The sequence below is a fragment of the Oryza brachyantha genome, chromosome 1, assembly GCF_000231095.2.
Source record: "Oryza brachyantha chromosome 1, ObraRS2, whole genome shotgun sequence".
NCBI lineage: Eukaryota > Viridiplantae > Streptophyta > Magnoliopsida > Poales > Poaceae > Oryza > Oryza brachyantha.
In genome coordinates this window covers 27,419,047-27,437,434 of record NC_023163.2, presented here as the reverse complement: position 1 = coordinate 27,437,434, position 18,388 = coordinate 27,419,047, and the positions used below count along the sequence as shown (strand labels likewise).

Sequence of the window (18,388 nt, the reverse complement as noted above, 5' to 3'; positions counted from 1 at the left end):
GAGGGGGACGACAGAGAGAGGGAGGTGGGCCGTGGGTGGGTGGGCTTGGCTTCTGATGGGAAGAGAGAAGTACAAGGGCCGAACAATTAGCCCAAACTTGTTCTGAAAGCCCAACTTTGGTGGCTGAAACACGGTATCATTTTTTACCATCATCTTTGTTTTGAACTGTTTTTAACTTCCATTTTTGATACAACTGCTGGTGCCATGGGTTCAATTGTTGTATGGTTTGCGGTACAGGTAGAATATTGATACAGCCTCATATAGACATACTCGTTTCGTCTCATATTATAAACACACTTCGGATTTATCATAGTTGAAATATCTTCGAACTTGATCGAATCTATAGAAAATAAAATAATACTTTTAACATAGAATAATATACTAAAAAACTTTCATATATCTAATAGTTAAGTTAACGAAAATAAATTGGTGTTATAGATGATAGTGTATTTTTCTATAAATTTTGTTAAAGATTTAACTTGCAACAAACCAAAATGACTAATAATATAGTACTATATACTAACAGAAGGAATATTTGATTATACTAGTGTCCATTAGTAATGAATCAGAACTATAAAAATTATTAGTAGCAAGTATTTTCGGTGACAAATCTCTTCGAGAACAGAAACTCGTGCAATGCAACAGCTCGATTCTGCAAATGTTCATCGCTAGCAGCGCCGACGCGTATCCGAAGTCCCAAGTCCCAACCTAATCAACGAATCTTTTCACCATAACAGCACGCCGGCATGCCAATCATTGAACGAAATTAGGCGCATTCGAAAGGGAGCACTGGGCACGAAGGGTGGGAACGGGAAATAAAGCCCAAGCGCAAAGTTGATTCCGGCTGGGGGCTGGACCGATCAACCACAGGGAAACAAATCTGAGGTGGGAGGTTGACATGCCACCTAAAATTGCTGCACTACGACGCAGTCAAGGCATTCTAAGAAAAAAGAAACAGCTGCCTCGAAGATAATCAGCTAATGTATGATTTGTATCTCAAATGAGCAAGAACAAGAACCGTGAGGCATGTGGCGAATGAACCAACTTTGTTAATAGCTAAAACACCAGACGGATTTACATGCAGAGCACAAGGTTCAGGACAACCGAAGCAAATTTGCCATAGGCAACTGGAACGATCCCAACACAAACAAACTACTGCCAGTACTAATACTGAGACCCAAATCAATTAGAGATTTCCTTCCCGGTTTCTTGACCGCGAGCCAAGACTTGTCCCACGGCCAGGCGGTGGCGGTGAGCCCCCACACCAGCCTCAGCCGCCGAAGCCGTAGAGGGTGCGGCCCTGGCGCTTGAGGGCGTACACGACGTCCATGGCGGTGACGGTCTTGCGGCGGGCGTGCTCCGTGTATGTGACGGCGTCGCGGATGACGTTCTCCAGGAAGATCTTGAGCACGCCGCGGGTCTCCTCGTAGATCAGCCCGGAGATGCGCTTCACGCCGCCCCTCCTGGCCAGCCTCCGGATCGCCGGCTTGGTGATGCCCTGGATGTTGTCGCGCAGCACCTTGCGGTGCCTCTTCGCGCCGCCCTTGCCGAGCCCCTTGCCGCCCTTGCCGCGCCCCGACATGGCCGCCGAGCTCTGAGAGGAGAGATGGGAATTGGGGATTTTTTTTGGGAGGATTTGGTGGATGCGAGAAGTGAGTGCGGTAGGCCAGAGGGCCGGAAGATATTTAAAGGGAAGGGGGGGGGCATGTGGAGGTGGTTCCCGCCGTTCGATGGGGAAGGAAATGGATGGGCGGGATCGGGTGTGTGATAGATGCCGCGGATCGGTGACGTGGACCGAGGCCCGGATCGCTGAGTTGGCGGGCGGGATCTGAAATTTCGTATTTTTGGCGCCCAAATAGAATGGTTATGGAAAAAATTTGCGGGATTGAGCCGTAGTTGCTCTCTCTGACTGGTGGGGACTTTGAATTATCGTGACGGTTTTAGCGGGATTGAGTATTTGTGTATATATTTTTTTTGCCTACACGGCACAGGAATTATACTACTTCCTAGTGCTTTTCTAAATACTATCATGTACTCCGTAGTACATAGTACGCATACTGTCCAATATTTCAATATATTTTCCATGTTATGAGTGTATTTCTCTATGAATATAAATCTACTCTGCAGCCAAAATTTCAAATGCTGAACGAGCCTGAACGTTAGTTCAATGAATTACTGCTTTATGCATTTTCAAAAAAATTAAGTCTTATCTCTGATGAATTTAGCCATGGCTCCCGTCAAGCAATTTATCAAATATTCAAGCACCGCTCTAAAATTTAATTTGGGCCAAGGTGAAAAACGAATTTTTACCGTGTATGTTTTTACATTTTTAATGTTGTTTCATTAGCATTTGCAAAAGGTAGATATTGTTAGATTCTTATGTGACAATTTTTATCATCAAAATAATGTGTGCATTTCTGTAGATAATTAATTAGTTTGTAGAAAATCTCGTAGATTAAGTTGTCCAGAGTAGCCCAAAAATGCACTATTTCTAGAGTAATTAGCTGGGTGTTGAATACTATGTCCGGTATACAAATTACTGTGGATAGGTTTAGCCATAAAATTAGGTAATTTAACTAAATTATAGGTACATTATCCTCGACAGAGTAATACATAACTAAATCTATAAAAAAATGTCTTGTACATATAAAATATAGTCCCCAACAGACAACAAATAAGTACTCGAACCGAATACAAGAGTCCTCCTTGATTCGAAGCAAGATTGTTCGAGTAGCATTTGTATATATATCCTTAGTTCTATTTGAGTGAAGACAATCGTGGTGAACCCCTGAGGGGTAGCACACCAGTTCAAGTCAACAGATCCTGAGGGGCAACATGAGATACACAAACAACAACACACCAAGACTCCATGAGTGTGCTCATTAAGATCAATCCCATACAATCTCATCGACATATTGCTATAGGCCTATATGGTAGTATGGCTGAGTAGATAATTGATAATTCCAAGTATTATATTATGTACATTTTGCCGACATTGTATAAGACCAAAATCGGTTGTGGCCGACATAAGTAGGACTATTACCTTATGGGACTCGAACATGTATAAACATATTTGTCTCCTTCTTAGTGCTACTATCTCACACATACCTTGGCACCAACTGAACGTTATGTCATCAAATATCGTAGTTAAATCTCTATTCAACAATAATATCACATAAGTACAACTGTAGCACCAATTTTATTAGAAACAATATTTAGGATGAACCATTGTAGCCTACGAATCTAGTAATGAAGTTTACACGAAACTGTAGATCTTATAGTTTAGATACATATAAATATTGTTCTGATGGAACTATAAATGTTATAGTTTAGTATAAACTTATCACTAAATCTATAACTTATGATATTTTGCACTAAATATGTATTATTATGTAGTTTTTTTGACGCGCTGTTGTTGGTATTTTATACGTTCACACATAAATTCGTAAACGCACGAAATATCGTTATAGCATTTCACTTGTGAGTATTCAAGGTATATTTATTTGTTTATCCTGAAGGAAAACAACGATTGAAGAATGCATCGTCATGCTTAGGACTATATTATAAATAAATAATCAACTGTCTAAGCAAGGGGTAAGTAATATTTTTGTTAAAGGTGGTGGACACACAAAAAAATCATTCATTTAATAAATGTTATCTAAGTTAATGGGTGAGGTCTAGAGATTAGCTAAGGTTTCTTCATATACTTGTATTCATCGGTGTAGTTACAATAAAAGCATACATATACATGTTTTGGACTTAGTTATATGTACTCAGGCACTAGCGATAGACTATCTCCCTACTGGTCTATCAGTGTGGTTGTAGTAATTTATGAATTCTTACGTCATACCCGAACATGTAGGGTTGCGAAGGACGAACACATCTGTCACCTCGTACACATTTTGTGGTGTACTCCCATATCCAATAATATCTAGGCCGCATTCGGCTGGTGGCCGTAAGGTAACTTATGCACTGGCACGGAAAACATAGTAATAAATTAGTACATGATTACTTAATTATTATTTATTAAAAAATATAAAATAGATTAATATGATTTTTAAAACAACTTTCCTATAGAAAATTTTTGCAAAAAATACACCGTTTAATAGTTCGGGAAAAGCATGCACGCGGAAAACGAGAGGGGATAAGTTAACTAGTGGGGGGCGGCGAACGCGGCCCTAGTCAATCTAACCAGCATACTTATATTGCTAAATAATGCCCCTTTCGTCCTAAAATAAGTTTGTTTTCTAGTTTTTGGATACGGTGTTTGACTCTTTGTCTTATTTGATTTTTTTTTGTGATTGATATTTTTATTGTTATTATATGATAAAACATGAATAATACTTTAGGTGTGACTATTTTTGAGTTTTTTTATATTTTTTTAAATAAGACAGATGGTCAAACGCTAGTCACATAAACCAAAAAATGAAGTTTTTTGGACGAAGGCAAGATCACTAGCATCCCTGGAGTCCCCCTACGGATAGACGAGCTAAGAATAGAGCAACCGTTTAAGTTGTTGGAACTAGAATATAGCATAGATTGGCTAGCCTAAACATGTAATATATATACAAATAAAATAACCTAAACATGAAACATAATAAAGCTAAAGCATTATATGAATCATAAACACTAATGTAATAAGATAATAACTTTATTAAGCTTAAGGTCATACAAGAAGAAGAGAAGAGTTCAAGACTCGTACATAATCCTAGGAATACCTCTAGTTCGGTCGAACCAGGAGGTTGGCCGACCCCATAGAACCCCATGTACATTTTTTCAAAGGCTTAAACAATGACATATTGTCTACATAATTGCACTTGAATTGTGTGCATGAAAGATGCTATTGCAGGCCATTCATCCAACATGACTTTATATTTTGGATTTTTCAAAGATAAAACAAAGGGCCATGTAAGTAATTTTCAAAGTTACAATCAATTTATGTGCCCCTTCAAGAAATTTCTACACACACTCTAATGATCAAGCTCATATTTTACTTTTTACCACGGGGCGATGATCGGACTGTTAGTGATAGATGTAGGTAGGTGACCCACGGGGACCTAACGGCCCCGTATTGGGATGCACGCGTGACGAACAAACAAATTCGTTGACCGTTGTGAGGCTTTTGACCATGAGGCCAACACGTCAGGTTCACGTCCACATCAGTTGGTTGTAACTTGGGCCAACAGCTCCCGCCAACACTTGTTTTCCTTTTGAGTGGAGGGGTTGGATTAGCTTGACCCACTTCATCTTAGCCCAACTAGCATTGTCTACCCAGAATTCCCGTTCTCTTATTTGTTCGGCCTTCAACTTTCTGGTACTCCCCTTTGAAGTCCCAGGGAGACAGGCTAAAGGGGGAGGTGAATAGGTATTCTGAAAAATTTCTTCGAAAAGCAACGGTCAGTAGGGTCGGACCGTCCGAGCTCAAGGGCCAGACAGCCCGGGTATAAACACCGAACTGTTCAGTCAGTGAAAGAAGGGACTTTGAAAAGCCTCCTTTCTCTGTGGAGTTCCTAGGAGCATGTTGAGATGGTGTGCAAGAGATAGAAGCAAAAGATCACCAGAACAACAAGAAACCAAGAAACACACAAAGATGGACACGAGCAATTTTACCCCGAAGTTCGGATCTCTCGATCCTACTCTCCGTTGAGGCACTCCTACGAGCAGGATCTCTCTCGATCCTTTTCCTCTCTCGGCGTCCTCCCACAAGATCAATACGAGTCTCCGGATTCACACATCAAGACTAGCAAGCCCTTGATCGACCACCAAGGTCAAGATCAAGGCGCCTTGCTTGGCCTTAGGTTACAACCCACTCTACTCGGCAACCTTCTATGAAGAAGCACGAGAATCCACTCAAGAACTCATCTATTTTCTTGCGGAGGTTAGGCACGGACCTTCACAAACTTGATCCCGGGTGATCCACACGGTCGAAAGCTCGTGGGTGATCCCTGTCCATCTAGGAGGTCGGTCTCCAAGAGTGAGGTCACCGACGCCTCCACATGCATCCATCCAACTCCAAAGAACCCTTGCAATCATTCAAGATCACTCGCTAATCCCTAAACATACACCTATGCTATATCTAAGTGCTAATCTCTCTTAGGTTGCATTTGGGTTAGCGGGGGAGGCTTAGAGGAGGCTAGAACAAGCCTAGGAGCCCTAGAGAGCAATCTATCAACCTCACCAATGGCTAGAAAACCCAAGGTTTGAATTAAATAGCTATCCGCGTTAGACTAGCAGTTGGGAAAAGTGCCAAGGGCCGGATTGTCTGGGCCTAGGGGTCCGGACCGTCCGGCCCATACTTAGACTCAAGCTGGGAGGCTGGACCCAGACTGTTCAGTCCAGCATCTCTCGAATTTCACTCAAACTCAACTCACGACTCACGTGACTCAACTGTGGATGCATGTGGCGACTTAGTGACCCCTCTTAATAGTATGAATTATCCTACAACTCAAAAACGAAAATAAAAACACCTTTGACCGTCTTGACTCCATAAGCTCTTCGCCTTTTGGATCACTCTCACTATAAACATTGTTGACGTCAAAAGTTGACTTGATGACGTGTCACACACGAAGGTCTGGGAGTCAATCTGAGACCGCTCCAGTGCAGGACCTAAATTATTAGAATGTGCGGGCGTGCCAGTCAGTTTTATCCTGCAACTGACAAAATAAACGGTAAAACAAGCCGATCAGCTATTGAACCGATAGGTAACCGAAAATCCAGCCGATCGGGCGTAGAAGTGTTTAGCCGATAGACCGAACGATCGGCTGTTGAAAGCTTGGATCGGCTTAGAATCCGATACATATAAACTCAAATAGTTAAATAAACAGTGAATCCTTTGTTACACTCGGCCAAAATAAATTAGCATGTACATCTCATAAGCCGATGAAACATAAATAACTACCGATTTAAATAAATCAAGCCAATTGGTGTAAAAGTAGTCAAATAAGGCAATCGGCTACTCTATTGATATAAATACGACAAGCATGCAGATTGGCAAAGATCATCAACTATAAACGACTGACAAACGACCAAGATCTATAAAATATCTAGCCTAGATTACTAAGAATAATCACAGAATATCGGACCAAACCGAGACAGTTCAAGATATGCCTAGCAATGTCAGGATAGATACTAAACAGATTTAGGTTTTTATTAAGCCGATGAGCCGATGATTGATAACTTATCAGCGTGTACTCTGATAAAACAATGAGCAAAATATGTCAACATGATATAAACTATTTGATAGTGATAGATGCAATCTAATAGATTGGACGTAAATTACTAAAAGAAATATCAAATCGACGTAAATTACTAAAAGTGGTTAACCATATTAAATCAAAATACGAAAGTAATCTAAGCTAAAGCTGATACGATAATGTAACACCCCAGCCCATTAGAAGTCTGTTAGTAGTGTGTGGCCCATGTGACCTAGAAGTGGATATGTAGTGGTGGTTTAGTAACACCTTGAAAGTTTAGGTGTGTGAGGGTCTGCTTATAAACCTTGTGCTCCAACCATGGTATCCTCGGGTTAACCCTTTTATACGAAGCGAAAACAAAAGTGTAAGTGGGATACCATGCGAACGTGGGTCCGCTCAACGTGTAGAGCGGACTAATGCAGATTTTGGAGGCAAGGTGTTACAAATAACTAGCAACCGTAGAAGCAGATCAGAAGATCGGACTGAACCGAGATAGTTTTGATCCGGCTGATACGATCACTGTGGTTGGCAGGATGTAGGACTTACCAAGTTTCACTGGTGTTGAAACCTCGGTGAAGAGGTGGCGATGCGCCGAAAGTAATTGATCTGCATTATGAGAAGTAGATATTTTACAATGACCCTAGCCATACATATTTATACCCTCGGGTGGATAGTAGTCTATGTCGGACACAACACACAACTTCTAATAGATAAAAATAAAAAAAACGAATGAATCCTATTTGGACTCTAACTCTAATCCCGATTGGATACGACAATGTTTCCTGATAGATAAAATAAAACAAACAAGTCCCCATCGGACTCTAACTCTCTTAGAGATAAAGGAAAAACCTAAACTAACTCTAATTAATAGACAAAATTATGCTGCCATGTCTTGGTCTTCACAATTCCCTATTGAATTCGAACTCTTCCGAATTTCCATCGGTGATTGTGTCTTTCCTTATCTGAATTCACCAAGGAATTTTACCGAATTTTTGTGTTAACAGACATTTTCGTGCATTCCAACATGAGTCAATTTCTTTTCCAATAAATGCTACCAAAACTTTTAATCATGCCCCTTGGCTAGGTAAAGAGCTATTTTTAGATAATGGTTTGATATCATAAACTTAGCCTCTATATACCAGGAATATACACGACTATGCCAGATAGAGAGCTATGATTGGAGATTTTCATCGCACTTACCAAAACTTACGATATTGCTAGAACACTTTGTCATATTTCCATGTGAGTGTAGTACTTCTGTCTCTTCAGTAACTATTGCCCATGCTTTCACATGAACTTCTCTCAACAGTGCAACTTTCTATAAGTTAAAATCAAAACAAAAATAATAGATTAAGTCGGCTTGAGCACTTTAGCCTTTTGGTTTCATTTGTGAGAATCGCCATAATTATCATACGAACTAATAACTACACTTTTTTGAGCAAAACTAATACTATACTTATCTCAACAAGCACATTTATCTCTTGATTATCATATCATCTATCATCCAAAACAAAATGTATATCTAGATGCATTTCCAGCCTAATATTGTAAGGGTAAGTGCGATTAGACAAGCATAAAAAATCCTGGTAAAACACTATTATGTCAAATAACATTATATATATATATATTATATAAAATCTTAGAAATGCATGCAAATCAATAGATGAAGGATTATTGGACTCATTAGATTACTCAAGAGAGACAACTGAGGGAGAGCTAGATGAAACTTTAGGTTGGCAACAACTAGTTTTGAATGGGCTAGAGGGTAAGGATAAAATTCTCTTAAAAGATTATGCATCCATCCTTCGTAACTACAAAGATACAAAGAAACAACTTTTAGAAATCGAGAAGAAAAATCGAGAGTATCATCTTGAGGCAATGTCAGAGATGAAGTAGTTAAAGAGTTACAGTGCAACAAAAGATGTTGAGATTCACTCTCTTAGACAAATGTTGAGCTCTTTACAGACCAAGCTCAACAATTCTCTATCTCAGCATTTTGAAAAGTCTAAAGAATCATCTGAAGCAAAAGCCAATCCAAGCCTTGAAGACAAAGAGGTCACTGAGATCGAAGAATACATGAAGATAAGCCAACATGAAGAACCACATGATTCATCATTGGAGGACAAATTCAGAGTTGAAATCAGCAGAGTACTGGAGGAAAGCCTAGATTTCTGGTTGAGATTCAGTACATCTTATCATTACATGCAGAAGTTCTAGAAATCATTTGATAAATCAAAAGCTGAGATGGATAGACTTACTGATACATTTTCTTTTCCTTTTCTTAATGTTATAGAAAATAATCATACATGTTAATTTAAATCATATATTGAGGCTCTATAGGTTTTGAGAATGTAAAAAGGCTCGTGTAATATCTTTGCATTTCTTTTTGGACAGGAAATCTTGTTATTCCCTGACTTGACTTTTGTCTTTTCATTAATGTTGACTTGTGAATTAATTTGTAACATCTCATTTCCAAGATACTGAAAAATAATGATGAGATAAGCATATGGTCTAACAATCACTTGGTGCCTCTATTTGATTTATGGGGGGCTTTGTGCTGAACTCCCTTGTGCTGAAATACACCAATTGACAACCAAAGTTTAACTGGTATCATCAATTCACCGCTTGCCTTACCACTAGAAAAAGTAGTGGTTCAATTGTTTAACTAGTTGACCTATAATCTAGGAAAAGATATAGACTCCTTAGTGCATTATATTGACTTTCTAATCAAGTATTACTATGATCAAAGTCTTTTCAGTTTTTCATGTTCCATTAATTCATTGCCTACCATTTTGGATAAGGCAGCCACCTTCAGGCTTCAGCACTGTCATATATACAAAATATGCTGGCAGGTAAGAGTATGTGGTGTTAATAAAATTTCATGCTACTCTTTCAGAACAATACTGAAAGATGTTAGCTAGGATGCATCTGACACGGGACATTTTTTATTTTTTGATCGTGACATTTCATCATTATCTAATTTCCTTTTCAGGCAGTGTGATCATGGAGAAATTACATGGTATCAACAAGTCTTACTTTCAAATGAAAAACAAATGCCAATGACTTTCTGATGCAGTCATGGAGGATATCTGTAAAGCAACATTGCTGTAGATAAGTATGTAAAGGCTTTATTATCATGTTTGGTTGATATCCCATCTAAGTCAAACTGCATATCTTTGGTCTTTTATATTGACATCAGTGAAGAAGTTCACGTCTGCTTCTCCGTAAGAGACGTTTGGGTGAAGTCATGCACTCCAGCACACTAATAACAAATGGTTTATTGGTAAAATCTAAGCTTTCATGTACAAATACTTTTGGCAGATGCTTAAATGTCATTAGGATTGTCTTTATATGTAACATGGGGAAATCAATTTTTAGGCTGACAATCTTTCTAGTAGACTATTGGTCATAATTTTCCAAAATGTTAATTCTTTTGAATTTTTCAAGAAGAGAAAAGCTTCTTGTTACTTCATTAAGAAAAACAAAAAAACTTCCTATTATTCATCTAGTTCATGACATATGATCAAAATGACTAACTTCTGTGCTCAATATTTTGTTAGATATTGCAGCTAAAGAAATATGAAGTGGACTTACTGGTCATGCTAAGATGACATATTACAGCTCATCCAAATGTTGTAGGTCTGAATCTACTTCCAGTAAACCTTCGAGGTGAAATACATGGCTTTTAATTATTTGGTCATATGCCTATTGATTGGTTCTTATTGAAATACTCTATAGTTGTTTCATTGGTCCATATTGGCCATAGGGGTTTAAGTACACAACTGGAACGGTATGAAAAAAATTGTTGCATGATGAGCTAGTTTAGAAGTTGTATATAATGTTTTTTTTTTGTAAATTTGCATATTTGGTATTCCTCTTGACTTTTAGTGTGATAGGTTTGCATGCAACCTGCTATATGTATGACTAGTACCATGCATGGAATGGCTTAATTTAACCATAAAACCGCGAAAATGTAGTTGTCATGCGTGCTCGTGGCGAGGAGAGCCCATGACTGCAGTCCAACGTGGGCTCCGCCATGGCGCCCCGCTCCTCACGGCCAGCCGGTCGTAGCGCAGGGCGCTTTGGCCGTGCGCCGCGGGCAGCCACCTGCCACAGCATGACCGCTCGCGGATGGATCCCCTCCCCTAATCTCGCCATGCCTTTCTCCACCACTGCCCCGGGGCCTTCCCGGCCCTGCCCTCCCCCTCCACCGACCCGCCGTAGCCAGCACCACACCACGCCAGTAGCGGTAGCCGTCGAGAAAGGCTAGGGCACATAGGAAGAATAGGAGGAGGAGGAGGGGTGGGGGATAGGAGGAGCGAGGAGGCCGGTTGCCCGCGATGTTGCGGCGCGCGGCGAGCAACGCCTACTCATGGTGGTGGGCGAGCCACATCCGCACCACCCAGTCCAAATGGCTCGACAACAACGTCCAAGGTAGCGCCATTCCTCTTCGAACAAACGGACGATCACACCAGTACTCTCATCGCTACAATTTCTATTGTTGTTCCAATCTTATTATCATCATTGGAGGCGATGAATGAGGTGATAGTGGTGTTCGGTTTCCCGTTAGTATATTTACTAGTATCTTCCTGACGCATGATTAAATGATTCTAAGCTCTGAAGGAATTACTATAGATTTCTGGTAAGAGTGTTTCTCTTTTGGTCATCAAAAATATTTCAAGAGGTTTTATGGTTATCTCTGCAGAGATGGAGACAAGGGTGAAGGCCATGATCAAACTCATAGAGATAGATGCTGATACATTTGCAAAGAAGGCAGAACTATACTTCAAGAACAGACCCGAACTAATAAACTATGTAGAAGAGACATTTAGATCTTACCAGGCGATTGCTGATAGATATGACCGGGTATCAGGGGAGCTTCACAAGGCCAACCACACCATAGCAACTGCGTTTCCAGAGCAAGTCCAGCTCTCTCTGCAAGATGACAATGGTGATGGTTTCCCGAAGGGCATTACAGGGATCAATATCAGCAGAGGAACCAACCCAGCTCCAAAGAGGACACAGACACATAGAAGGATTAGCTCTCAGATGAGTAAAGACAAGGCACAGGAAGAGATTGAGAGGCTACAGAAGAAAATCCTCGTCTTGCAGACTGAAAAGGAATTCTTCAAGAGCTCATATGAATCTTCGTTAACTAAGTATTTGAACATTGAAAGACAGGCGACAGAAATGCAAGAGGAGGTATGGAGCTTGCAGGAGACTTTTAGCACTAGTGCGGTTATTGAAGACAATGAAGCTCGAGCTTTAATGGCTGCACAAGCCCTTATTTCATGTGAGGATAAATTGGCTAGTTTGGAATGTGAGCAAAAGAGATCATATGAAGAGACAACCATGGAGATTCAAAGAGTCATGGATGCAAAGAAGAAGTTAACAATTTTCAAGAGCGAGTGTGGGTATCCTTTTGATCAGAAGGACCTATATCAAGGCATAGAGTTCTGTTCTGTACCTACATCTATAGAGGACAATGATCTAATTCTGAAAGAACACAAGCTTGAGCTGCATGAAATATCCCAAAAGGTCAAACAAAAATTTGAGGCATCCTCAGAGGCATATGTGGTGCATCTAGCCGGGCAGGTTGATGAATTTGTGGATAAGGTCATCAGCCTAGAAATTGCAGTTTCTTCACAAAATGCTCAAATCGATAGAGTGAAAAATGAGGCAGACGAGCTACACAAGCGCTTGGATAGCTTGGCAGATGATAAAGCAGCTTTGATCGAGGATTCTAGCAAGTTTTCTGAAAGATTAAAGCAAGTCGAGGAGGTGTTGCAAACAATACAGTGGATTGAAAAGTCTGTGCACACTGAGAATGGACATATTCACATGCAACTAACTGAAGTAAATGACACTCTTAATGATTTTGTAAATAAGTTGGATGTCCATTTCACTGATGAAATAGTAAATTCATCCCTGGAGTCTAAAGGCATAGCTTCTGATGAAGGTGCAAATAAACCTGAGGCATGCTATGATTCTTCTCAAGATGATCCTGGAAATCCATGCAAATCAACAGATGAAGGATTATTGGACTCATTAGATTGCTCTAGCGAGACACATGAGGAAGAGCTAGATGAAACTTTAGTTCTGAATGGGCTAGAGGGTAAGGATAAAATTTTCTTAAAAGATTATGCATCCATCCTTCGTAACTACAAAGATACAAAGAAACAACTTTTAGAAATCGAGAAGAAAAATCGAGAGTATCATCTTGAGGCAATGTCAGAGATGAAGGAGTTAAAAAGTTCTAGTGCAACAAAAGATGATGAGATTCGCGCTCTTAGACGAATGTTGAGCTGTTTACAAACCAAGCTCAACAATTCTCTATCTCAGCATTTTGAAAAGTCTAAAGAATCATCTAAAGCAAACGCCAATCCTAGCCTTGAAGATAAAGAGGTCACTGAGATTGAAGAAAACATGAAGATAAGCCAACATGAAGAACCACATGATTCATCATTGGAGGATAAATTCAGAGTTGAAATCAGCAGAGTACTGGAGGAAAGCCTGAATTTCTGGTTGAGATTCAGTACATCTTATCATTACATGCAGAAGTTCCAGAAATCATTTGATAAAGCAAAAGCTGAGATGGATAGACTTACTGATACCAAAGCACAGGAAGGCTCAGATGTCGTGCCTTCTTGTCAATCAACTAGAAAACTAGAGTCAGCTGCGCTTGAAAAGAAGTTCCGTGACTTGAGCACCGATCTGCAGGTATGGTTGGAAAAGAATGTGCTGCTGCGAGGGGAACTAGAGAATAGATTCTCATTGCTTTGCAGCATACAAGAGGAGATATCAAAGATTACAACATTGGGCCAAACTGATGATGCTCATTTCACTCCTTTCCAGTCTGCAAAGTTCCAAGGAGAGGTCAACAATATGAAGCAAGAGAACAACAAGGTTACCAAAGAGCTACAAGCTGGGATGGACCATGTGAGGGGCCTCCAAGTGGAGGTTGGGAGGGCTCTTTTGAAGCTCAGAGAGAATGTTGAACTGTCTATTGGAAGAAGCAACCGAACACAACATAGCTTCAGATCTTTGTCAGTGAAGGCTGGAGTACCCCTTCGAACTTTCCTATTTGGTAATAAGCCAAAGAAAGCGTCGCTCTTTTCGTGCATGGGTCCTGTGATGCCAAAGCCAGTTGCTGACATGAGGTCAGGGCTTTTTAGATGAGATTGGTTAGATCATGAGCTACACTTTCTTTTCCTTTTCTTAATGTTCTAGAAAATGATCACATGTTAATTTAAATCATATATTGAGGCTCTATAGGTTTTTAGAATGTAAAAAGGCTCGTGTAATATCTTTGCATTTCTTTTTGGAAAAGAAATCTTGTTGTTCTCTGACTTGACTTTTGTCTTTTCATTAATGTTGACTTGTGAATTAATTTATAACATCTCATTTCCAAGATACTGAAAAATAATGATGAGATAAGCATATGGTCTAACAATCATTTGGTGCCTCTATTTGATTTATGGGGGGCTTTGTGCTGAACTTCCTGATGCTAAAGTACACCAATTGACAACCAAAGTTTAACTCGCATCATCAATTCGCTGCTTGTCTAACCACTAGAAAACATCGTGGTTCAACTGTTTTCCTAGTTGACCTATAATCTAGGAAAATATATAAACTCCTTAGTGCATTATATTGACTTTCTAATCAAGTATTACTATGATCAAAGTCTTCTCAGTTTTTCATGTTCCATTAATTCATTGCCTATCATTTTGGATAAAGCAGCCACCTTCAGGCTTCAGCAATGTCATATATACAAAATATGTTGGCAGGTAAGAGTATGTTCAATGTGGTGTTAATAAAATTTCAAGCTACTCTTTCAGAACAATACTGAGAGATGTTAGGATGCATCTGACACAAGACATTTTTTATTTTTGATCATGACATTTTATCATTATCTAATTTCGTTTTCAGGCAGTGTGATCTTGGAGAAATTACATGGTATCAACAAGTCTTACTTTCAAATGAAAAACAAATGACAGTGACTTTCTGATGCAGTCATGGAGGGTATATGTAAAGCAACATTGCTATAGATAAGTATGTAAAGGCTTTATCATGTTTGGTTGATATCCCATCTAAGTCAAACTGCATCTCTTTGGTCTTTTATGTTGACATCAGTGAATAAGTTCACGTATGCTTCTCCTTAACAGTCGTTTGGGTGAAGTCATGCACTCCAGCACACTAATAACATATGGTTTATTGGTAAAATCTAAGCTTTCATGTACAAATACTTTTGGCAGATCCTTAAACACTATCAGGATTGTCATTATATGTAACATGGGGAAATCAATTTTTAGGCTGCCAATATTTCTACTAGACTATTGGTCAAAATTTTTGAAAATGTTAATTCTTTTGAATTTTTTAGAAACAGAAAAGCTTATTGTTAAATCGTTAAGAAAACCAAAAAACTTCCTATTTATTCATCTAGTTCATGACATATGATCAAAATGACTAACTTCTCTGCTCAATATTTTGTTAGATACTGCAGCTAAAGAAATATGAAATGGACTTACTGGTCATGCTAAGATGACAGATTACAGCTCATCCAAATGTTGTAGGTTTGAATCCACTTTCAGTAAACCTTCGAGGTGAAATACATGGCTTTTAATTATTTGATCATATGCCTATTGGTTGGTTCTTATTGAAATACTCTATAGTTGTTTCATTGTTCCATAATGGCCATAGTGGTTTAAGTACGTAACTAGAACGGTATGACAAAATTGTTGCATGATGAGCTAGCTTAGAAGCTGTATATAGTGCTTTCTGTAAATTTGCATATTTGGTATTCCTCTTGACTTTTAGTGTGATAGGTTTGCATGGAACCTGCCATATGTATGACTAGTACCATGCGTGGTATGGCTTAATTTAAACATAAAACCAGACTACCAGAGGCCTGAAATTATGGGGTTGTTTAGATGGGGCTAAACTTTTTAGCCTCATATCACATCGGATGTTTGAACACTAATTTGAAATATTAAACATATACTAATAAAAAACTAATTTCATAAGTGAGAGCTAATCTGCGAGACGAATTTTTTGAGCCTAATTAATCCATAATTAGCAAATGTTTACTGTAGCATCACATAGGCTAATCATGGATTAATTGATTCGTCTCGCGAATTAGTCCAAGATTATGGATGGGCTTTATTAATAATCTATGTTTACTATTTATAATAAGTGTTTAAACATCCTATGTGCCTAGGGACTAAACTTTAGTTCCTAAAAACAAACACCCTCTGTATCATCTTTAGAGAAGTGTCAACATCTCCATCTGTAAAATGAGTTTGCAAGATGATGGGTGTCCCAGAACAGCCAGGCCTAACAGGTCAACTTCTGAACCTGCCTATTATTCCTACCTATATCTATCTGAGTAGAGTTCCCAGTTTAGAGCATCCCCAACAGCTCATCCATCCCATCCTCCATCCTAGAAATAGAGGATGAAGAGTAAAAGTTGAGCTTCAGCAGATCATCTATCTCATCATCTATTTTTGGATGTCATCCATATTAGGAGAGAGAAACTCTATATTTAGATGTTCTCTCTCCAATCCTCCAAATAGATATAGATGATGCCATATATAGATGATCTGCTGGAGTACAAAGGGATATGAAGAATGAAAGTGTTTTAGATGATCATCCAAATAAAGATATGGATGACCAAATTTAGATGAGCTGTTGGGGATGCCGTTGGTTGCAGAACCTCTTGAATTATGACTATATTCTTAGATTTTTTTTTACAGGGAAAGGAAATGGAACCAAGGCATTATCTGCAATAGAATATCACTCTAGCTAAATGTAGTTTGTAACTATGGATGAATAAACTGAATTGAATGTTTCAGGCCAAAATGATAGAAATTTGCAAACTTAAGAAAATATCTTAAATGTACAATCTAAATGTCTAGCATGATCAACTGACAAGTTTTTAGATTTAGCATGGATTTAAGACATAATTGAACATTTAGACAGTTCAAGTATCAGCAATCCATTAAAAGATGGAAGTGTTTGTTGTAGTATAGCGTGAGTATGGAGAGATCAATATTAGTGTATTAAGATGGGGGCAAACCAGTTAAGTTAAATCAATAAAAAAATTACTAGTCCATGCAAGTTCATGCATGCGTTTGTTTTGTGAATAAAAAATAGTACACTTACTGCCAGCTCCTTTTGACAGCTTCAAAACAAAGAGCACCTGTTCTAGTCACACCGTACTTGTTGCAATTTCATGCATGCGTTTGTTTTGTGAATAAACAATCTAGCTATTAGCCATTTTCTTAACCACCATTTACAGTATTTTTGTTCTACTTTCTCCCTTTTCCCCCTTAGTCCCCTGATACAATGCAAATCGTACAACAATGAACCCTATAAGATATTTGAAAATGACATATATACAACTATACAAGTATCTTTGTATCAAACTGTCTTGGAATATTTCAGGGAAAGCATCTCTATTTTTCTTTAAAAAAGCATCTCTAGTTTATCTAATACCAGCACTACGTACGTACATCTCATGGGCTACGTACATGGATATTGGTACAGCATAAAAGATAAGGAACACTAGGTGGAGCTCTAGACGATTCGATGTTAAAGCTTGGCATGTTGAGACAGGGATCAGAGTCTGCTTCTGGCAAGCAGCATATCTTTGTCTAACTACAGTATGTGTTCTATACTTATCATTTCCCTCTGTAGATCTCTCTCACTCTCAGAGAGTCACTCTCTCAGAGAGAGAATGCTACAATTTTCGGTTAGTGTTAATTGATATTCTTCTTTTCTCAGTAAGAGGATATAATTGGCAATATATGAAGTGAAGCTCAAACATGGGGTTACAAAAAGACTGGCTCTGTTTGACAAACGTTGTTAAAGTTTGTCAAGAAGTGTAATTCGGTAAGGCATTCTGTCTGTTTGTCCATTTGCTCAGAAGTTTATTACTCTAGTATCTAACTTCTCGTTTTACGACGTGGTCGCTTCAATTGGAAACATGCACATCCAGTAAATCTGTTGATTTGTTTGCTGCCGTTTAACCAAAACTGTTCTGAACGAACCTGCCGACGTTCCACGCACGCATAAATATCTTTCAGTTAGCTGCAGCTCCGTACCTTATTGATCTGATTTTATACAGAAAAGTCCCTGGCATCAACTTCCTTGTGTTTGTTAATCAATGTGTAATTAGTTGGAGCATATTCCCTAAG

General features: G+C 39.0%; 2 protein-coding genes across 2 annotated transcripts; one reads left to right on the top strand and one right to left on the bottom strand.

Moving 5' to 3' along the window:
- Positions 1-1,031: 1,031 nt before the first annotated feature.
- Positions 1,032-1,663, bottom strand: LOC102722539 (histone H4). Its single transcript, XM_006644908.2, has one exon. It carries the CDS (start codon positions 1,580-1,582, stop codon positions 1,271-1,273), a length of 312 nt encoding a protein of 103 aa, XP_006644971.1. The 5' UTR covers positions 1,583-1,663; the 3' UTR covers positions 1,032-1,270.
- A 9,795-nt stretch (positions 1,664-11,458) lies between these two features.
- LOC102708400 (protein NETWORKED 2A-like) lies at positions 11,459-14,639 on the top strand. The gene is made up of 2 exons (XM_006646396.3): positions 11,459-11,627; positions 11,899-14,639. Exons 1-2 carry the CDS (start codon positions 11,534-11,536, stop codon positions 14,370-14,372), a joined length of 2,568 nt encoding a protein of 855 aa, XP_006646459.2. The 5' UTR covers positions 11,459-11,533; the 3' UTR covers positions 14,373-14,639.
- Positions 14,640-18,388: the final 3,749 nt, after the last annotated feature.

What these genes read in the sequence shown, in the direction of transcription:
- LOC102722539 (XM_006644908.2), bottom strand. Translation starts at nt 1,582, where the DNA reads ATGTCGGGGCGCGGCAAGGGCGGCAAGGGGCTCGGCAAGGGCGGCGCG.
- LOC102708400 (XM_006646396.3), top strand. Translation starts at nt 11,534, where the DNA reads ATGTTGCGGCGCGCGGCGAGCAACGCCTACTCATGGTGGTGGGCGAGC. An exon ending in GCTCGACAACAACGTCCAAG is followed by an intron (nt 11,628 to 11,898) that starts GTAGCGCCATTC and finishes TTATCTCTGCAG; the next exon opens with AGATGGAGACAAGGGTGAAG.